The 22,815-nt window shown below is 44.4% G+C and overlaps 1 protein-coding gene across 4 annotated transcripts in view; it reads left to right on the top strand.

Moving 5' to 3' along the window:
- The window catches only part of akna (AT-hook transcription factor), a 56,801-nt gene that overhangs the window by 24,111 nt on the left and 9,875 nt on the right, over nucleotides 1–22,815 (top strand). For 2 of the 4 annotated variants that reach the window (XM_034896880.1, XM_034896882.1), the window contains 10 exons: nucleotides 1,328–1,475; nucleotides 2,379–2,479; nucleotides 2,730–2,959; nucleotides 3,067–3,217; nucleotides 3,748–3,900; nucleotides 4,325–4,443; nucleotides 5,756–5,875; nucleotides 6,506–6,610; nucleotides 6,789–6,887; nucleotides 7,123–7,267. In XM_034896880.1, the coding sequence (XP_034752771.1) occupies nucleotides 1,328–1,475; nucleotides 2,379–2,479; nucleotides 2,730–2,959; nucleotides 3,067–3,217; nucleotides 3,748–3,900; nucleotides 4,325–4,443; nucleotides 5,756–5,875; nucleotides 6,506–6,610; nucleotides 6,789–6,887; nucleotides 7,123–7,267 (1,371 nt within the window). The remainder of the gene's footprint in view (nucleotides 1–1,327; nucleotides 1,476–2,378; nucleotides 2,480–2,729; nucleotides 2,960–3,066; nucleotides 3,218–3,747; nucleotides 3,901–4,324; nucleotides 4,444–5,755; nucleotides 5,876–6,505; nucleotides 6,611–6,788; nucleotides 6,888–7,122; nucleotides 7,268–22,815) is intronic. The other 2 variants (XM_034896881.1, XM_034896883.1) reach the window with 2 other exon arrangements.

A 22,815-nucleotide genomic window follows, 5' to 3' on the forward strand; every position in this document is an offset into this window, starting at 1 on the left:
ATTGGCTGCTTAGAAATTAAGTGTTAACGAGCAGTTGGACAGGTGTACCTAATAAAGTGGCCGGTGAGTGTACATATCCCCTCTATGTCACTTTCGGTGTCAAAGAGCTGTGACAAAACTTTTCTGACAGAAAACCTTTCCTTGCAGGCCATTTTCGAATGATAAAGTGTAAAGAGAGAGCCCATCGAGCACCAAGAGAAATGGTCTAGAAGGCCGCGGTGCCTGCATGTGAGCTTTTCTATGTTTCCCCCTCCCCTGGGTATCATGTGATGCAACCCCCCCCTACGAGAACCATATTTTCCCTCCCTTATAGTGTGTGTGTGTAATTTCAAAAATTCAAATTTTCTATGTTTTATACAGCTAAAACAGCCTGGGGTCAAATTCAGGTTTGTGAAGATGATGATGATCCTGAAAACTGGATTGCAAAGAAAATGCTTTTGCCCAAATAAAATCCAACTGCGCATAAAATGCATGCAGGACATTGAATATATATCATCATCATCATCTTAATTTTATGTTTACCCTGTTATTATTATTATTATCATTATATTAGGAAAAGTCATTCAATATGAAACAAAAAATAATTATGCCAAGCACTTTTTTAGAGATGTTAAACGTTGAATGGGGTTAATAGGGTTAATAGTAGAGACACGGGTCCTTAGCGAGCAAGGATCTTCTAGATCTAAAGGCAATAATGCAGATTTCATTCAACTGATTTGTAGCCAGATGTACTAAATTCTCTGAAGGTGTCTAAAATGTGGGGAATAGAGGAGGCCGCCTTACCCACAAACAGTTTGCCATCCACGTACATGGCAATATGATGCTTAGTATCTTTGAATATGATAGGAGAGATGAGACTGAGGGTGCTGCCTAAACCTCTGTGCTAGGGGCTCTAGGTAGAGGGCAAACAACAATGGCGAGAAAGGGTGACCTTAATGGCAGGAATGGGAAATTGAGTGGAGGTGTTATTCCCTGTAACAATCTTAGAAGTATTGCAGTAAAGCACTTTTGCCAATTTGGAGCCAAAGCTAAACCGTTCCAGAACCATTCACAAGTGGTGCCGTTGTAGCCGAAAGCTTTCTCCGCGCCTAGAGATAAGACAGGGAGAGAGGATGTCGCTGGCAGCATGAATTACATCTAGCAGATGGCGCATGTTGTCTGACGCTAAGCATGTTTTTAATAAAGCCCGCCTGTCCAATCACGGTGAACTAGCCTGGTCATATAAGACTCGGATGGCTAATCATTTAAAGGTATTTTTGAGGGGAAGCTAGTTTCAGTGGCTCCACTGGACTAAATTCTCTGTACTTGTCCATTGTCCTTTACGCAGTGCCTCCAGCCAGTCCACCACACTCCCCGTTCATCCTCACAGTGGTAGAAGGACATTGAAGTTGGGAAAGTCCCACAGCAGCAGTCTGAGCAGTCTGGGAGAGATTACTTCATTGGAAAAGAGAAACTCCAGCAGAGTGCTTTCTCAGGTTTGTAAACTGACAGGGTGAAATAACTTATCCTTATTTTTTCCTAAAACAAAATACGATTATACAAAGAAAACCTTTTAATTAGCGCTGTCAGTTAAACGCATTATTAACGACGTTAACTCAAATGAGAACGTTCTTTTGGTCCTAGCAAACTTTGTAGTTTTTTACACATGCTGTTGCAACAACAAGTAACGTTAGAAAAACTACAACACCCCACCCAATCTGGCTAGACCGGAAACTAAACAGGCACGCCGCACACACTTGTTTGGGCTCGCGAGCCAGGCCGAAGAGTAGTAACGTTACGTTTTGAGTGGATGGCGAGCGCGAGACGTCGAAACGGACGGCAATAAGATTCTGAATGATTTTTTTGTTTTGTTTTTAAAGTTGCCAAATGGTTCCATTGACAAGACCAAAGCGATCTGTGCGTTTTTTGTCGTTGTGAACTAAGCTTTCATCGCAGCACTTCCAGTCTGAAATACAGTCAAAGTAATTTTTTCACGCTTTTATTGATGGACAGTGTTACACTGTGTGAGAGATTATTTGCTCCAAGTGAGAATGTTATGTGTGGAATTAAACACTACAGTAGGCTATGTGCCAACGTTGTTTTCAATAAAAATAACATTTGCACAAAGCAAGCGGATCCACTTTTCCATGTTGATAAGAGCATTAAAATGAGAAAAACATAACGGGACAAAAGGAGATCAAGGGACATTTAGAATAGATAAAAATGCGATTAACTGCGAGTTAACTACGACATTATTGCGATCGGTCGCAATAATATTTAAAACGTTTGACAGCACTCTGTTTAATTTGACAGTGTTACATCTACATGTAGACTGTTATTTCCTTTTACGGCGTATCAATAAATGTTGCGTAATCTTTGTTCTGCGTTTCGTCAACCAGGATGGGATCGTCTCTCCGGAGACGGACAGCGGGTTTGTCTGTTCGGAGAGCAGCCGTCTGACTCCAGCAGCAGCTCATCTCCACCAGAGGGCTTCCGAGAGGTGGGGAAGTCCAACACTGCTTCTGTGCCTCCAAACAAATTTGCTGCACCATAAATTTTACCTCCTGTGCCATCCCCCACCCCTGTTACATACACACACACACACACAGAGCATACTGATGTCTGACCTTGCTGCATTAAAGCCCCCGATTCTCCTATTTTATACTTACTGTTACTGTTTTTTTTAGGCAGACCATTATATTGTTTGTGTTTTCTGTCTTTGCACGTTTGAATGTTCTTTCACGCCGCAGCAGCGTTGCAGTGTCTCAGGGGGGGAAGCCTCAGATAGGCCAAGTCTCCGCCCCGTCTCCTGCTTCCGCACCATTAAGCAGTCGCGCGGCTACGGAGCCAAGAAAGGCCCCCCAGCTCAGTCCAGACAAGCAGAGGAGAAGCAGACAGGGGCAGAGGAGACGCACTTTCTCCTGCTCTCCACAGCACCGCGTCAGTCAGACCAATGAGTTTGGGTTGGAGAGCGACAGCTGTGAGTCTCCAAGTTCCTGTTGTTCTCTTACTATGTTCTCTTACTCATATTCACAAGTGTTTTATTTCAATATATATTTAACTTGCCGTCTCCATCTATCTCCGTAGCTCACACTGTGTCTGCAGACAGACAGAACGACCAGTACACAGAATCTGTCAATTCCCTCTACGACTCCAGCCAAAGCTCCTCCCCCGTTGCACGGAATCACCGTGGCGATTCTCTCAAAGCACTGAGATCTAGTCAGGTGGCCAATCGCAAGTGAGTATATGTAGCAGCAGCTAGTACGGCGCTGACTGGGCAAACAAGTCTCCCGACAGAGAAATTACTTTTTGTCAAATGAAATTAGTATTTTCCTAAATTAATCTCCATTTGTCAACTCCCGCAAGTTTACCTTGTTACATCCATCCACACATTTCATGAAATTCTGAAACCTCCTTAATGTTTCAATCATCATATTCCTGTATGTATTTTATTACAGAATTGGCAGCTATTGAAAGTGGTTGCATATTGAGAGGTACTCTGCAATGTTTCCTGTTGGTGTGTTTTTTACGAGTCTTTTTTTTTTTTTTTTTGACAGAGTGTTTGCACGTTTGGACTGAAAACTGCATGAATACATACTGGGGATTTGGTCATTTGAATAATTGAACAGCGCAGCACTCTAGTGATCACATTTACTGGACTTTATTACAGTTTGACCTTGGATACGTGTGGAGTCTTAAAAAAAAACATGTACTACATGCAGACACGACACCCAACTGGATCGTTTAACCCAATTTTATTGTTTTTAGTGACGCAATCCAGACGCTGCAGGGCGAGGTGAAGGCACTGAGGGAGAGACTAGAAAGCTGTCTGAGAAATAAGAAGCCTCTGAGCTCTGCAAGAGCTGCGCCAATGGCTCACGAGTACTACGCTCCCCACAGCACCTCCACACCTCGCATCAGGTTAGTTTTTATCTTGCAGGTGTATACCCCTGCAACAGCGCCCAGGCCACTGCAGTTTGTCTGCAAAGTCAAAAAAGAACAAAGTTAGAAGAGTAAATTAAATCAGCAATAGCTTAAAAGCACAATAGGGAATAAAAAGACAGATCAGGAGGTGACTTTACAGAAGGGAACTGGGTCTTTAAACTTGATTTGAAGTTTTCGGTCGCAGAACATGCCTTAATATTGGATGGAAGGCTGTTTCAAAGCCTGGGAGCAGACACGGAGAAAGCACAATCCCCTTTAGTTTTGCAGCGCGAGTGAGGTGTGAGGATGAGCTGTGTGAGGATGACCTGAGTGATCTGGGAGCAGGTCCTTTCATGCCTTTAAAAACTAAAAATGTACTACTTGTTGCTTTTACATAATTTGGTCTTCTCCCATTGCTTAGGTTTGGGGAGCAATGGAGCGATCTCAGACAGACAGTCAATGAGGTTGAAGCGTCTACAATGAGACAAACAATCAGGAGACCGCTTCCTGCACACAGACGAAAATCTCGACCCGATATCTGTAAGTTGATCTTAATTTACATTAAACTCCTAAACTCTAAATCTTGCTTGCAAGATCTTGTAGAATCCAAATGTATACACCTGCTAGAATGCGTACACGAACCCTAAATGTCAATGCATTAAATACGGTCATACTCGGGATTGGGTTCAAAGAGAATAACACATAGGAACTATTAAAAGATCACATAAATAGCTCTATTTCAGGAAGAAAAAAAAACATTCTCGACTACTGCAGTGATTTTGTTGATTTTGTAGGGGAGTGCATCCACACAGAAGATACAAATCTTTTCTAATGTGAACCATTCTTTATTAAACTTTAATGCTTTACAAACACCAAACTACTCGTCTGAAGTGATTTTGGAAAGGGAAATTGGGTAGAAATACTCCGGTCAACTAGCACGACGCCATCGTAGTCATATAATACTATCAATCCAGACTAAAGTGTATAACAATGACTGCATGTTGCTTCCTCTTAATTTCAGGTTGTGGTGGACTAGCGGGGCCAGCTCGTTTGTTTGATGTTTTGATCAGACCTGCACGTCACGCGCACCAACCTCTGTGTATCCGAGAACACTTAACTTAGTGTAAATGACGTTAGATCAGACACAGACTTCTGTTGTAGATTAGTTTAGCGTTTCCACCGTCGCGGCTACAAACCGTAACGTTAGTTGGGACGGACGGGCCCCTTGTTTCTTTAGGCTAACTTTATATTAGCTTCAGCCTAGATGGTAGCAGCGTTCTGCGGGGGGAAAGCCAACGGGAGACGTTGTGATTACGTTGCATTAATCAGAAGATTTAGTTTGTATTTGCGGCAAACATAAAACACAACTACACATCGAAAACTACGCGCGTCACCGTGTTGGCGGCAGCTGCCGCGCACCTTACTTTTCTACACACGGAGAGCCTCGCTTCCCATAACAATAAACCCCGTTGGACTTGCGTCAGATACACACGTCGCCCCACGGCTACCTGTCTTAAAGGGTAAGGGTCGGCCGGTAATAATCACGTAAAAAATGAGAACTGTGAAAGTTTACTTTTCTTTCAAGCAGCAGAAAAGGATTAGCGTCAACATTGTGATGTCCTGCTACGCAACTATCACGCGCGAAAAGTCGATGCTAAAATACAATATCGTTCGGCCCTGATAATAACCCGGCTAAATGTCTGCGTACGACGACGAAGATGCATAGAGAAAACATGTATCCGCTGGCATCCAACTGCTGACTCGTCAATAGATTGTTTAGACAGACACTTAAGCAAGCACATTCATCTTAAGAAAAGATACGATTTAATGGATGTCATATTTTTGATTTCAGCGAACGGTTCAGAGCTCTCTACACCTCAGAATCTGGTGTCCAAATGTACTCAAACATCTGCTGCAGCACCAGAAAGCATCTGTTCACACACAAATGCTGTCGGAGAAAGAAAAAAACCCAGTAAGAACACACATCCCTTTACTGCAGATGCTGTCATATATAATATTACTCCAAGCAAAAATAAATCCAGTTGACTTTTCAAGCAATGTCAGACATTTTAGGTGATCCGGTCCAATCCAGATGGCCCTCTGCTGACTAACCAGCATGTTGTTGTTGTTGTTGTTGTTGTTGTTGAAGAGCCTGTATTCAGTTTCTCTCATTAACAGGATATCCCAGTGCCTTGTCAGCGCAGTTCGGAACAGAGATAGGTGCAATTGAGCAGTCAATCAATTTCTTTTGCAACAGCACGTCACTATATTGAGACACTGCAGTGCTAGTAAACAAACCTTAACCTGACAACGAACTGCATGAACAGAGCTTTTGTCATTGCTTGTACAAGGATTTGATAGCTTACTTCAGTGTCTCCTGCACTCACCGGCTTCCAAATAGTCGTTCAAAATTATATTTCCAAAGACAGAACAAACAGAAATGTGACTGCTTGTGAATTCATAGCTACACCTGTTTGCGTCAACGCAGACGTTTAATAATAAACGGTGTTAAAATAATGTTTATGTATTTCCAATGCAAATCTGCCAGAACAGATTGCGTCTACCCTGCCGGTGATTGTATTTGTGTGTGTGTGTGTTGCAGGGCAGCACACCGGTGTGTCTGAAACAGCAGATGAATTTGACAGCGGAGGGCGTCCGGCTCCTCTTTGTCCTCAGTGTTTGTCACGCCACCGAGGGCGATCTGAAAGTAAGGAAACTCCTTCATCGTGAGTGGGAATTCTATATTTTGTCTGAGTGCGTGTGTCCGATACCGCGCTCTAAGTCTGGCTGTCTTTCTCTCTACATGTTTGTTGACTTTTTTTTGCATTCAGGCAAAGAGGATAAAATCTATAATTGTCCCGCTTGCTTGTTTTTGTTTTTTTCAGCGCCAGTTGGTGGTAGCGACAAAGAGCCAACCCACTCCTCTTGCTATCGGGACTGTTCTCTCTTTGGACGCCAGGAACCCTACGGAAGCAAAACGCCAGGTTAGCCGCCGTGCTGCTCAGACTCGCTGTTGTAGGGGGGTGTAAACTGTTATCTCTCGATCCTCCGCTCTTTCGCAGTGTATGCGATTGATGACGTGAACGCGGCTTGTCAAAATCTGTTTTTCTGTATCAGCAGCACAAAGTTCTGTACAGTTGCCACACTCGGGAAAAACATCAGTTCAGTTTACGTTAAATAAAAGGAGCTTAATTATGACAAGTGCTCTGTGATTTACAGACTGTCGCAGAGTCTCGGACTCCCCCCCGCACACGAGGGGCCAACCGGTCGAGTTCCCGGACAGAGCTGCGAGAAGCAGATACTTTGCAGCTGAAGCTCCTCCTACACTGCTGCAATGCATGCCAGTGTGCCCGCCACCACTTCTGTAAGTAACCTATCCTGTCGCCACACACACACAGTTGAAAAGCTTAATATATGCAGAAGCCAATTCCCTGTTACAGTACATAATACATTCTGGGAAAGAGACGAAACAAAGTATACGATACAATCGGGGTTCAAAGTTCTCTGTTACCAAGAACCGCCTTTTGAGCACATAATTCATCTCTCATGCAATTGAAAAAAACAAATAGAAAAACAAAAAATGTTAACTTATAAAATACGTGAATAAAATTCACAGCGCATTGACAAAATGAATGAAAGGCAACATAAAAAAGAAACGTCCTGAGCCTTGTTTTGCAAGAACAGAGTTGCGGCGGACCTGCAGTGTTCTGTGAGTTTGTTCCAGATACGAGGAGAATAAAAACTGATCGCTGCTCAAATGTGAACCTTTCTTTGTTCAATTTGAATGCTTTGCAAACACCAAAGCAAGTGACTAACGTTACTCTTCTGAAGTGGTACTATCAATCCAGGCTAACGTGAATGACATTGACTGCACGTCGCTTCCCCTAAATGTGGTCGACTAGCGGGGCCAGCTTGTTAGTTTGATAAATTCACGCGTACCAGCAACAAAATCTGTGTATCCAAGAACAGTTAAATCAGTGTAAATGACGTTAGATCAGACGCAGACTTCTGTAGTAGATTAGTGTTACGTTTCCAGCGTCGCGGCTCAGACGGACCCCTTGTTTCTTTCGGCTAACTAGAAGAGGCCCCGGGACAGAGCCTCTGGGAACTCCGCACGTCATATTTGTACGCTCAGCTGTAAAATGACCTATGGACACAAAGCAGTCCCTGTTCTTTAAGCGGGATTCAAACCAGTTTAGTACCGAGCCAGAAAGGCCAACCCGGTTTTCTAATTGGTCTAGCAATGCGTTGCGGTGGACGGCATCAAAAAAATAGAAGGGAAAAAAAGAGAAAAGTAGGCTAGCTACATTACAAACAAACAAATCAATATACGCTGATGAAATCTCGCAATGTAGACCGATATGAAACCTTCCATTTTTAAGTACAATTATTGAGAAAGCGGCTTTAGGGTCCCAATTGGTGTCTGCTGGCTTGCAGAGCTCTAGGGTGCTAGTTTGGACCCTCTCTGTGTCTGGATAGCAAACTAGATTGGCCGGGCTGTTCTTGTCATAGCCAATGAAAACACCTTGCTCACATCTAGAATCCACTTTTGTGTCATTTGGATACGTTTAGTACCTTGCCTGCGAAAAGCTCGCGTGGCGTATTCTTTACGCGTCTTCCGTAGCGCCTGTTCCTCGCGTAAGCTGAGGTCCGCATAGCGTAGTTCCAAAGCTTATCTGGTAACCCGGTCTGACATCTGATCCGATTTTTTGTTAACAGCGTCTGGAAGTCTCGACTTGTAAACTCTGTGCCGTTATCTGAACTGATACGCTCGAATACACCATTAGGCGCCACGTCCGCTAAGAATCTTTCCGTCGCCTGCACTGCACCACTCTCAGACTTTAGAAAGTACACGAGCATAGCGCCAGAACAGTCGCCCGTCAATGACCGCGTACATCAGCGTCCCTCCGCGCCGGTACTGGTAACAACAACAACCAGTTCACTGCATACAGGCAGGCACACGTTTTACGACAGTATCAAGACAATCGTTTTCGGCCATTATAGCCGTTCCCCTCGATATCGTGTAACCTAAAGAAATCAGAATGAGATATGGCAATACCTCATAATAGCAGTGTTGGAAATGATACAAACACTGATCCACTACTATTGCCACTGCTACAGTCGGTACTAGCACTGAAAATCTGAGCAACTCTATGACAATAATGCCTTACTCCAGATGTAGTGTAGGGAAGAAGTGACCAGTATTACTGTGTACCCCTATGGTTGGTTACGCCTTCCCTAAAAATTATAGAATTATATTGTTATTAGGCCGTGGGTTAATAGGAAAGACAAGTCTTTTCAGAAAACATTAAAGTTTGGTCAAACAACAATGAACAGGTTGCAATTTAACACATGTTGTATTTATTTGAGAACAAAGCGCATCATTTTCAAAGAAATCCACATGGAAGTTTTTAAGGCAAGGAAAGCAGGTTGGAGCAAAATCAATATTTTACAGATTGCGATTAGCCAAGAACTCCATAAAACATTTTCACAGTATACTCAACGGTAGGGCTGCATTAAAGCACCGGTGCGTCCTAGAGGAAAAATGTTACTCGCGCCCTTTAGAGCCTGTGAACTAAGAAAAGCTAAGTAGCACCGCCACCAACTAGTACTGCTAACTACTGTTGTCTGAAAAACACCACGGACGGGACAAAATGTTGTGTTTACTGGTAAACTGGTAAACTGCGATCTGTTGAATTTTCCTCCCGTTTCTCTGTCCTCTGTGACTGTCTACATCTAGAAACTAAGCTGCGCGGCTCAGGGAATAACTGACTGTCTGGCACATGAGCAGACAGTGGTTTACGGAGCGGTAGATGCGCTATGCAAAAAACCCTAGGCGTTCTATGAAATGACGCATTTAAAAAAAAAATTGATGGTGGGAAGTGAAAATCGTGATTAAAATTCAAATAATCGTGCGGCCCTACTCAACGGTTCACGTCGCGTCGGACTCCGGCGGCATGTTAAAACAAAATACGATGGAGAGATGATAAAAATGCGCCGCTACATGTAACATGAACGTCGACTAAAATCATTGTGGTTTTCGTGAGAAAAAGTAAAATAACTCAAAATAAACAAGCCAGACGGAGCGGCGTCAATCTCGCCAGAGTTCCCGTTGCTAGGTTATCCTAATAATTATCCTAATATTGCGATATAAGTACCCAAAGTCTTCCCCCGGGCTCCGCCCAGACGAAACGTTGAAAGTCCCACGAACAAACACATAAGTCACGAGGTGGCTTCAGACAGGTTGCATTCATCCTCTTAGCGGCTGCAAGTCCAGCAAATGCGGCACGTTTTTTACCTTTACAAAGTCGGAAAGGCCGACGAGTCATTCGTAATCAAAATGTCGACTGTCGATTATTTTCACGTGATACATTTCCACGGGGTTGAGATGTGTCCCGTGCACGAAATTGGAGCGAATCCGCCGACGATTCGGCGTGCGAGACGCTCGTGCAACGTCGGACCGTACGTTGTGCCGGTCGAGAGCGAGGCCCCGGCAATCGCGTGCCCGGATCCTCTCGATAGGAAGGCCGGAGCGGCCGGATGTCGCCGAGGGCCGATAAAGCCCGGAAAACGTACCGCAATTTTTTAGGCTGCCCTGTAAATAACTTCCCAATAGGATGGACGGGCAAAGGCCTCTGCCGGGGGACACCGTGCGCCTCGAGTGCCGGCCTTAACTGCGGGTAAAAGAAAAAAGAGCGACGCTCAAGTCGGAAAAAGGCGACGAGCCGACCTCGCCGAAAATGTCTTTTAGACGATCGGATGATTGCGCCGTTTGTTCCGAATGTTGGCCAAGAGAAAGTCACGGAGTGAGCGCTCTCTATGTAAGACAGTGTCGGCTCCCCTTTTTTTTCTGGGTGTGCCACGCCCTCTGTGTAGCCAGTGGTGTAGACACTCCATGCTTGTATATGTGAAAGTGACTGAAGTGAGGTGTGTTAAGTGACCAGTTACATGATCAAGCATGCACTTACAATCGCACAGAACATAAATCCATCTCAAATTTTAACTTGCTTTGAAGAATCAAAGGGGGGGGGGAAGAAAAAATAGCAACAAGCTGGAAAAGTTTTTCTCAAACTAATTTTACATTAATTACAGTGCATCTAAAATGAGGGACATTTCAAGAAGATTGGGCAACATGGCAAGGGTATAATTAGTGAGCACAAGAAATCTAATGACATGAGATGTTTTTCTTAAGCCATCTAAACGTATCTGATGTTATTTAAATGACCACAGCTTTTTAAAAAGAAAGAAAACTTCCTTCCTCTGTCTTAGCGCTTTCGTTCGCAAGCGGACCGAATTTGGTGTCGTTATCCCTTCGGGGCCGATTATTTGAAAAATAACGTCAGCCGCTTGAGTTTTCAAAATGGCCGCCATTTTCTGCATTTTGAATCTTACATTTTGGACTACAAGGATGAGAGTCTTTTTGTGGCACGTAGAGTAAATAATGTGAAGATACATGCACGAAACGTGGCATAATTCCAAGAAAAAATGTATTGTTATTAAAGCATGTCAAAGTAACGGGGGGTTTTGTGGTATTTACTTTTCTGGAGGCACGTCAAATTATTGGATCTGCGTTCATTTTATTTAAGTGGGTGATTACATGTACGTTTGTTAAGGTCGACGTTGCTTGTCCACGGCACTCGCGGCTACGCGGTACTGTACGGACGAGACCAAAGCGTTGCCGTTTACATCTTCTGCGGCATTCCGCTTTGCGTCCGCACGTGGTCAGCTGCCGACAGCTCTCTGCAATTGGCGATAGCTCTGTCCAAAAATCTGCCTTAGATCGCCTTTCTTGGTCCGTCCCCGCTCGGAAAGAATCGGTACTTCCGGCTTGCAACAAAGTCTGGTGGCTGTCCAGAGGCGAGGTGCTAAAACGCTTTACGGCAAAAGTGAAAACCTTCCTGGGCAGCAAAGGGCTCGCATTTCCTCAGCTGTAACAGCCATAAGGACTGGAAAAGCTACACGTTTTGGTAGCTTAGACAGCGCACCTGAACACGCTGAACAAAGCTCTTCAGGGTAAAGGACGCACGGCCCTGCACGTGTTGGAGGAGGTTTTGGCATTCGAGCGCAAGTTGACAGTGCTTGCCAGAGATTTAAAGAAAGGTACGCTGTCACACTTGCCCAGTTTGAGAGAGTTCAGAGAAGCTCACGTGATGAATTTGGAGTATTTAAATTCTGAAGTCATTGCGATTCAGTGAGTTCAGAGAGGAAAAACCCACATTATCCTTCCCTGTTGAACATGACAGCATTTCCAGGGGTGAGCCCACCTGATCTTGAGATGGAACTAGCCGACAAAGAAATGTGGGTGTCCAAGTTCAAGCGCTTGACAGCGGACCTTGAAGATGTTTCACGCCAGAAGGCTGTTCTTGCTCAGAATCACAAATGGCGTGATATTGAAAACCTCCCCAAACCAGACAAACTTGTGTTTGAAACTTGGAATGCTATCCCCGACGTTTATGTTGACGTGAAAAAGTATGCACTTGGAGTCCTGTGGATCCTTGGATCCACTTATGCATGTGAGCGGGTGTTCTCCAACATGAACTTTATTAAAAACATACACCGCGCACGCCTCACAGATGACGGCTTACAATCCTGTGTGAAAATGAAGGTGACCGCGTACAGCCCCGACGTGTGGACGCTGTGCGCTGGCTGAGGTTCTGGAGCAGAAATCACATTGACCAAGTATGATCGGTATTTCAATTGCCTATTATTTTGCATAAATTCATATTTTTTTCATTGTTCAGTGAAATAAACATTTTATCAACTCTCTGCTTGATTTGTGCGCGACAATTGTTCCACTCTGAAACTCCTGGGCTTGCTGAGGGTATGTATGTTTTAGGGTCAGCCAGCGACTGACAATACAGTGTGAAGTTGGCTTCCCCGAATGATCGGATTGGCGGGAGGATCAAAAGTTTCATTGAAAACACCAAATGCCACAACTGAAATTGGGGACTTTGTATTAACAATTTTCACACCGAGCCTCGAATTCGAGCACGTCCTCGTTATTTTCAACTGACGTCGAAAGCTGCTCGCGGAAGCTTGCACGAACGGCGTGCCATCATCTGGTGCGTTTGTTGCGTTTTAGCGATGCTTGAGGCCGTTCAAAATGATTTTGCTGTTCCAGAGGACGCCATCCCTGCCTACAACGGAGCGCCCGTCCATCCGGTTCGGGAATGCTACCGTGTCCTTGATCTTGTCCGTCACGCGTTTGACTGTACCAACTGAGTGGGGCTGATCCCGAAGCGGAGGTAACGATGATGTGACGCCGATCTCAAATCCAGGGCTTCTCTTCTTGGAAGCGCTTCTTCCGTCACTGCGATCTTCTCCGGCCGCTCGTACTCCAGTGCAATCCGTGATCTCAGCAAACTAGTACCTGGATCTGTCACGCTGTCTTGTGGAGGAAGAAGGCAGGATGAATATTTGTAAAGGTTTCAGGGACTTCTGCAACTCTACTACTTTCTCGTATCCAAACCTCAGTTGCTCACGCTTTTCGCCTCGGTCGTCATTGGTTGGATGTCGAAAAACAGAGACGCCGGTTCCGTGAAAAGATGTGGTCGCCGTTGACGCGGTAGGATTACGTTTTCCGCGGCTGTTATGCAACTACGCTTTTCTTGGAACAGATGGACAGACTGCACCGTCTTACGTATTTGATCACCGCCGCCTCTCCCGGGCCGTGCAGGGAGAGGCGGCGGTGAGCTTCGTGAAGCCATTCGACCGGTGCCCTTTTCCTAGTCTTTGCATAGACAGATATCCCCGTGTAAACAGGAAATGGAGTCTTGTGAGCTTTCGAGTGCCTGTTTGTTGCATTGCGGTTGTACCGCGGCAGTTGGGCAATTGCAATGTCTGCCTTTGATGCACCAAATGTTGGCTGAGATTTGATATTGGCTCCACGTTCAACCGGGCCCGCAATCTGAACAAGAGTGGATGGAACGGCCTTGTCAATACACCCCTCGTGGAATATCCCGTCAAACGTAGAGTTGTGTTAAGCGTCTGCATTCGCGAGGTCTCAACTGCTCGACCGAGGATAACGGCATCGCTGTATTTACAAGCTTGTGATAAAGCCGACCCAACATCATTTTGGAAAGCGAGGAGTACGTCTCTTCCCTGCTTGTGAGCTTCTAACTCTAGGATTTCTGCCAGGTCTATCTTTAAGTGTGGTGGCGTTTACATCGTGTTTCTCCATAACCAGCTGTTCTAGCCGTCGCTGGTGTAGATGAACCAGATCTGCAAGGCGGAAGACTAAAGGACCCTCAGAGCTAGATTTGGTCTCCAAAGCCTGTGGGTATTTAAGCTGTTCGTGGGTCCGGTTACGGTCCTGTTTCTTGATTGTAGTGAGCTAGGTTCTCTTTCTGTTGTTTAGGTCAGCCAAACATGCAACGTGGTACTTTGGCTCCTGTGCAATGGCGTCTCCGCCGCTCAGTTTTGACAAAAGTTCAACAAGACTTCTGATCTTCGCGACTAGCTCGGCGCGTGTTACCGTGACCTTCCACTTGGTTATTACTCCGCCCGATCAAGTTTGGTGTCGTTGAATAGAAGGCGGCGGTTCTGACGTTACTTGGCCACCACCCTCGTCCAGTCTCGCGGGATCTAGAATAAAGGGCAGATCGCTTGTGGCAAGAAAGAGGGGGACATTGTTTGCAATCGTGGTTTAACCATCCCGTTCTGCCGAATAGCGGGTGGGGCTTTGAGATCTTCATCTGTATTCTTTTGGCACAAACAACATTTACTCCAGTCCGTGTGCCATTTAGATGGCACTGGTGGTGAATTTGCCATATTGCTTTGCAGTCAATATAACTGCAACGTAAAACAAAAAACAAATTATTTAAAGTGATTCTGTACACATTATAGACAGCATAAACATGAGGCTAGCACCTCAATGAGCTATGCTAGGCCAGAGTTCCCAGTTAGCTAAAATGCCAGTTGTATGGGCATATTCAAAAGATTGCCTTACATTGGTGCGGGGTGGAATATTCCTCTAAATTGAATTACAATATTTTACATTTAGATGGTAGGTTTAAAACACTTTAACTGGAATGTAAAAACTCAGACAAAATGTTTCACGGCCGATAAATTATCCTTCTTTCGGAGGATTGATGGCTGTCCTCCAAAGTGAACAGAACTGCATCCGTGGCAACGGTGTGTTATCCAATACACTTTATTTATATAGCACAATTTTAACAAACAAGGTTTCCAAAGTCCTGCACAAAACGATAAGACAGAATAAATAAATATAAAAAAATAATGTGTGGGTGTGTGTATATATATATATATATATATATATATATATATATATAGTACAATAAACTAAATACAATAAAATACACTGCCGGCATATGGTAAAGGTATACACATAAGATCATCACTGTACCTGGTGTTAAAAGCCAAAGTAAAGAGGTGGGTTTTAAGAGTTTTAAAATGAAACAGAGAGGAGGCCCGTCTAATTCGCAGATGCAGCCCATTCCAAAGTTTTGGCGCTGCAAATGCAGGGACCCCCCTGAGCTTAAGCCTAGCTTTAGGCACCGTCGGGAGCAGCTGGTCAGCTGACCTGAGAGTTCGGCTGGGGGTGTAGGAGTGCAGCGGCTCAGAGAGGTAAGGTGGGGCAAGGCCATTCGAGGATTTAAAAGCAAATAAAAGAATTTTAAAATGAATCCTAAAATGGACGGGCAGCCAGTGGAGCAAAGATAAAATAGGTGAAATGCGCTCATACTTGCTTGTGCCTGTTGCAGGCGTGCAGCAGCATTTTGTACCGGTTGAAGACGAGCAATGGAGGACCGGCTAGCCCCCATTTAAAGTGCATTACAGTAATCCGGCCGAGTGGTCAAGAAGGCGTGGATAGCTATCTCAAAGGACTGGTTTGATTTTTGCTAGCTGCCTTAATTAGAAAAAGCTAGACTTCACCACAGCTTTAATCTGGCTGTCAAATTTTAGGTCAGAGTCCACTTTTACACCCCCAATGTTTTACAAGTAGCTTGCGATACTGCGCCAGAGAACCCAGATCTACTAGGGAGGAGGTCACAGAAGTGCCACCAGAGACCATGACTTTGGTCTTTTTTTCATTAAAATTTAGAAAATGTAAGAACATCCAAGCCTTAATGTTCTGTAAACACTGTAGCACTCGGTTACCAGTGTTGAACCAGATTTTTTGAGGGGGACATAGATCAGGCTGTCGTCCGCATAACAGTTAAAAGAAATACCGTGTTTCCTGAGAATATAACCAAGTGGGAGTAGGTAGAGAAAATAAATGAGGGCCGAGCACCGAGCGGTGGAGGACGCCGAGTCGTCGAGGCCGACACAGAAAGTCCGATTTGACAGGTAGGACCTGGACTTCTCCAGTGCTGTGCCACAGACGCCCACCAACTGCTCGAAACGAGCAATCGGGATTTCACGGTCCACTGTATCAAGTGCAGCAGTTGTATCTAAAAGTACAAGTACAACACAGGGACCAAAGTCGGTAGCTGAAAAAATAGCATTAAAAACTCTTAAGTCCGCTGATTGTGTGTTGTGCAATGGTGTGAAACCAGATTGAAACATTTCAAAAGTAGTTCATTTAAAAAGTCCACGAGCTAGGAATATACAGTCTTCGGTAAGATTTTAGGGAAGAAAGGACATCTGGAGATGGGCCTAAAATTTGCCAAAATAGTAGGATCCAACCCAGGTTTCTTTTATAAAAGGGATTAAAACTGCGTGTTTAAGATTCACAGGGACTACTCCAGAAGACAGACTGCTGTTAATAACTGTGAGAGAAGATGGCCCAACAGTGGTAAAAACCTCCTTAAAAAAATCGGGGCGGGTAGTATCATCTGGAGAACTCGAGGGCTTCAGATGACCCACAATGTCCTGCAGAAAAGGCAAAGTCACAGGCTCAAACGTGTCAAACACAGCAGGGCAGGGGACAAACGCCAAACGATCAGAAGCAGAAGGGTAAGTGCTCTGGTAGAAGTGATTTTATCAGTAAAATAGTTTAGAATAACAATATCAGAAAAATATTTTCTTTTAGCCTCTTTCACAGTGGATTGGTAACGACGCCGGCAATCCCTCAGTATTTGAAAAGACACTTGCAATTTGTCCTTTTTCCACTTTCGCTCAGCTCTTCGACACTCCTGTCTGGCAGTGCGGGTAGTTTCATTCAGCCAAGGCTCTGATTTGGATTTCTGCTGCCTGGTCTTTAATGGAGCCGCAATGTCTGTAGCGGTTTTACAGGTGTCGATAAACCATAAATCAAGAGCCTCTATACCCTCACACAGACTCGGGGATGACGCGCAACAAATTGATTAACCATCTAAAAATCCTTAACACTGAAATAGCCTTTTTACAAGAGATTCACCTTTTGCCGTAAGATCCCGCTAAACTTCACAGAGGTCAGGTGGGCCAACTTTATCACTCCTCATTTGCAAGCAAAGCATGTGGGCCGGCAATACTGATTCATAAATCAATCCCCTTCTCAGGGTCCACTGCCATCTCAGACCCTAATGGACGTTTTGTGATGGTTCCGGGTAGAATTGGAGCCGACAACCCGGAGTTGGCAAATGGCCCAAATTGGGACAATGAGATTTTTTTTTCTCTCTTCCTGACCTAAACTCTCACCAGCCTATTCTTGGAGGTGACTTCAACTGCTGTCTTGACCCCTCGCTTGATTGCTCATCCAAGAGGTCCCATGTTCCGTCTAAATCATCTAAAGCTATCAGGTATTCGCGGCACGTTGTGTTCCTACAATCCCATTGTAATTTCAGACCAGTCAGCTGTGGTCATGCATCCATGACCACACCTGACTGGTCTGAAATTACAATCAGTCAGCTGTGGTCATGGATGTTTTCCTTACCAGGCGAGTCTCTCTCCCTGCCACTTTAATTTCCCATTACTTTCTGACACCAATTTTATTAGCAAAATTAACAGTCCAGTTGATCTTTTCATATCCACTAATGTCAATCCAGATGTAACTGCAGCAGTTATATGGGAGTCATGTAAAGCTTACGTAAGAGGTGAAATAATGTCTTACTCTGCCTATCAGTCAAAGATTCCTAGGAAGAAGAAAGTCTCTCTCTCTCCAAGGATATAGCAGACACGCCCGATGCAGATGTTTTCAAAGAACTACTCGCAAAGAAGGCGGAATATGACATTCTGGTCTCCAATGAAACAGCCCTTTTAAGTCCCTTTTAAAAACGCGTCATGATTGTTACGAGTTTGGAGATAAACCGAGTAAATTGCTTGCTCGCCAAAATTCGTCAGTCCTCCTCATCAAGGCACGTTAACCATATTAACACAGATATTGGAACAACTATTAACCCCCAAACCATTAACAACCAGTTCAGAAAAGTGTTATGCTTTATTATGTTCCTCTGAGTGCATGAATAGCAGAACACAATACAAACACTTTTTTAGTTTCTTGGATTTCCCCTTTATTACCTGAAATGGCATCTGGTCTGGACGCAACATTTGCAATGAACAAAGTTAATTGTGCTTTAATGCTTATGCGGAATGGGGAATGCCTTGGCCCTGATGGTTTCCCTGCTGAATGTTTTTAAAACGTTGCTACTTAATGTGTTCAATGAATCGCTGCAAAGTGGCACGCTCCCTCTCACTTTGCGTCAGGCGACTATCTCTCTTATACTGAAAAAGGCTACAGGACCATCTGTCATCCGCCAACTAGATGCCTAGAGTTTGTCCTTCCAAATATCATTGCCACAGACCAAACGGGATTCGTAAAGAACAGATATTCCTTTCACAATGTCAGACGACTTTTTGATATTCTGTATTCGCCCACAACCTCTCACAACCCTGAACTGGTCATCTCAAGGATGCTGAAAAGGCGTTTGTCCGCACAAATAATGACTAATCTGACCATTTCTCCCTTGAAAGTGGTACCCAACAGGGCTGCCCACTTTCTCCGTTACCCTTTGCTATTGCCGTTGAACCTTTAGCGGTGGCCCTCAGGTCCAGTCAGATCCGGGCATCTCAAGAGGCGGCATAGAACACAAGTTACCCCTGTACGCTGATGATCTTGTACTAACTGTGTTGAAGGACTTTGTGCATATCTCAGGTTATAATTTAAATCTGCATTAAAGCCAACTCATGCCAGTTAATGCAGCAGCCACAGCGCATCCCCTCTCAGAGCCACTGTTCCGAGCGTCCCTGGAGCACTTAAAATATCCGGGTGTCTGTGTGACAAAAACCTATTCAGAATTATTTAAATGTAATTTCTCCCGTCTTTTAGCCGGGCTATCCCGAGATATCCACCGGCGGTCACTCTTGCCTCTGTCTCTTGCCGACCGAATAAATTGTATTAAAATTAATGTACTGCCCAAGTTCCTGTATCTTTTCCGGTGCATACCTATTTTCCTCCCTAAACCTTTTTTTCCACTCTCTTGATAGCTTAATCTCACAATTTATTTGGAACAAAACCACCCCAAGAATCCAAAAACAAATTCTGCAAAAACCCTAACTGTTGGGCGTCCTAGCTCTACCCAACTGGGCCGCAAACATTAGGAGAATAATGCACTGGTGCCACACCAACACCCGATCTCCACCATGGCTGCAGGTTGAGGAAGCCTCACGTAGTCCCTCCTCTCTGATTTCCCTGTTATGCCTCCCCCTGACTTCGTCACCAACCGCACACTCCAGTAGCGTGGTAGTGAAAAACTGGAACCAGTTCAGGTGGCACTTTGGCCTACAGGTAACACCTGTCTTAGCCCCGGTACATTCTAACCCTCTGTTCGCTCCATCATTTATTGACCAGGCTTTTTCGGTCTGGAAAGACCTAGGGATTGTGTAAATAAAACAGCTTTATATCAGTGGCACATTTGCTTCCTCCGACCAACTAACTCAGGTTTTCAACCTTAAGCCGGACCCATTTCTTTAGATATCTGCAAGTCAGGAATTTTGTTCACAATCGTTTTTCGGTTTTCCCTTCCCTCCCTTCCCCTACTCTCATTGATACCGTACTTGGTGTTGACCCAAGTCTCAATGGTTCGATTTCAATAACGTACAATACTCTTCTTGAAAGTCAGACAATCTCTGATGCTTTACGTGATGCTTTGTCTGCAGAGCTTGGTGAGGACATAGGTCCTGACAACTGGGAATACGCCCTCAGTCGAGTGGTTCATAGAGGAGAGATCCAAACACAGGCACGGCTTTACGGAAAAAATGGGTCTCATAACGCAAAAATAAATAAATTGAAGCATTCTATGAACGAAATTTGATTGTGGGAAGTCAAAATTCTGAAGTCTTTACACTGGTTTCCTGTGCCTCAAATTTGTCAATCAAATTTTTGCTAAAACAATACATTTCTGATTCGCTACTACGCTACGTACCGCCCAGACCTCTATGGGCCTTCTGGGCCTGCTTGTCTGTTCCCGGAGTCTGAACTAAACAAGGGTAAGTGGCGTTGGATTCTTGCGCGCCACGTATCTGGGACAAACTCCCAGAAAACTGCAGCTCGGCAGCCACTCTCAGTTCTTTAGCATCCAAGCTGAAGAGCTTTCTTTTTGATGTTGCCTTTCTTTAAATGGTTGTTGATTTCTTAAATTTTAAGTGTCTTATGCTGCGCTGTAACTTTTATTCTCGTGTTTTATCGGTTTGTTTTTTTCAGTTTTTGATGTAAAGCGCTTTGTGCTATGTGACTAAAACTGTCTTGCCTTAAGACAACTCTTAACGTTACATCCAAAATCTAAGACGATATTTAGTCTCGTATGGCAATATCGATGCAGCGTGTGTATATTGCCCAGCCCTAATACGTACGCACCTGCGTAAAATGTTAAAAACGTGATACTTTTGGGGCTGAAAGTATTGCGGCACCGCGGTGGATCGCCGGCGTGCGGCCGTGACGAAAAATAAATAAGTTTGGCCACTTACGTGTGGTTTTACATTTTTGAGTCAATTGATTTCACCTACCGCTCGCATGAGAGTACTTGGGCCTGCTGCTGGATTTCTGGGGTGTGACTATTTTAGACAAATAAATGCATTGTAAAGTCCACGTGGGATTTGTTTTTTTTTAAAGATTATTTTTTCTGGTTTTGTTTCCCTTTATTAGACAGAGACAGTGGATAGACATGTGTAAGGGTGAGACAGAGAGAGAGATGGGGGATGACACGCAGCAAAAGGCCGCAGGCTGGATTTGAACCCGGGCTGCTGCAGGACTCAGCCAACATGGGACGACCGCACTAACTCAGCGAGCTCCACGATGCGCTAGATTTAACTAATCGTCAAACTTCCTTCTGCCGATGAAACGACTTCCAACCGATCAAAGTAGGGAGGGTACTTGCCGAAAAGTCAGAGTGCGGTGTGTGGTCTCCGTGGTGACGCGGCTAAAAAAAACGTAGATACGGCTTTAGTTGACAAACAAGTTAAAAACTAATGGCGTGCCCGGTCACGAACCTTCCTTCCGCTCGCTCTGTCATAACTGCGCGTTACTGGCATCGACGGCTGCCGCTTTGCCTTTGCTGACCGACCGCGTTTGCGATAAAAACAGTGTTGGTGCGGTTTGTTTTTGTTGTATTTAATATCAATCAAAAATTATTTATTTAGCACTTTACATCAACCAGCAGTTATCCAAAGTGCTCAACATCAGAAACCAAGAGTAAAAACACGTAGCATACAATAGAAAGAATGAACATAGAAAACAGTAAAACCAGAAAAGGTCAAAAAGAAACAGAAGAATGAACTGGTCACACCACTGCTACGTATTAAAAGCCAGACAAAACAGATAAGTTTCGAGTTTGGCCCTAAAAACAGCTACATCTGTAAAAGTGCCAATATCAGGGGGGATAACTTGTTCCAGAGTCTCGGGCAGGCATCTGCAAAAGCCTGATCACCCCACCGTTTGTACCCGGACCTTGGGACTTCTAAAACTTGCGGATTTGAAGACCACAATGACCGGTTGTGCTCATGCAAAATTAAAATTTCAGACAAATACTATGGGCCAGACCATTTAAAGCCTTAAAAACAAACAAATCTTAAAAATTCTTAAAAAACGCACCAGGAGCCGACGCAGGTTGTAGAGAGTGGCAGTGATATGCGCACGTCTAGATTTGGTAAAAAGCGAGCAGCACCATTTTGCACAAGATGTGAGATGGTGTGCTGATTCAGACCAACGTAGAGAGCATTACAGTAGTCCAACCTTGAACTAATAAAGCATGAATGGCCTTTTCGAGGTTGTGCCTGCTCAGGAACGGCTTAACTTTAGCCAGCAGACGAAGCTGGAAAAAGTTCATTCTAACAACATTGCTGATCTGCTTGTTAAATTTCATGCTGCAATTAAAAGTAACCCCCCAAGATGCAGGAGCTCCCAAACTCAAAGCTGGACCATTTTGCATGCCTGAAGTACTGAAAATAATACACTCCATACACTCTAAGCGGGGAGTTTAGTGTGACACCGTCATTTTCTTTCATAGGCAAATCATCTACTTAGCAATGAAAAAACACGTTGCGCTTTCCAATAGTAGACCCTAAAGGCAGCATATATAAAGAAAACTTAATGGGGCCAGGAATGGATCCCTGGGGTACCCCACAAGAGAGAGGCGCAACTGACGAGAAGAGGTCACCAATCGTAACGGAAAAGCTCCCATTTGTCAAATAGGAGCTAAACCATTTGAGTGCCGAGCCTCTGATGCCTACGCAATGCTCAAGGCGAGAGAGGAGGTCTGAATGGTCCACTGTGTCAAACGCCTCCGTGAGGTCCAAAAGGACTAAAACAGTAGAATTCCCGGCACCTACAGACAAGGCAATATCATTATTTATTCTCAACAGTGCAGACTCAGTACTGTGACGTGATCTAAAACCGGATTGGAATTTTTTTAAACACAGAGTTCTGTTGTAAAATGTCTTGTAACTGTATACATTTTTCTTACACTCACCGGCCACTTTATTAGGTACACCTGTCCAACTGCTCGTTAACACTTAATTTCTAAGCAGCCAATCACA

The sequence above is a fragment of the Etheostoma cragini genome, chromosome 16 (assembly GCF_013103735.1).
Source record: "Etheostoma cragini isolate CJK2018 chromosome 16, CSU_Ecrag_1.0, whole genome shotgun sequence".
Lineage (NCBI taxonomy): Eukaryota > Metazoa > Chordata > Actinopteri > Perciformes > Percidae > Etheostoma > Etheostoma cragini.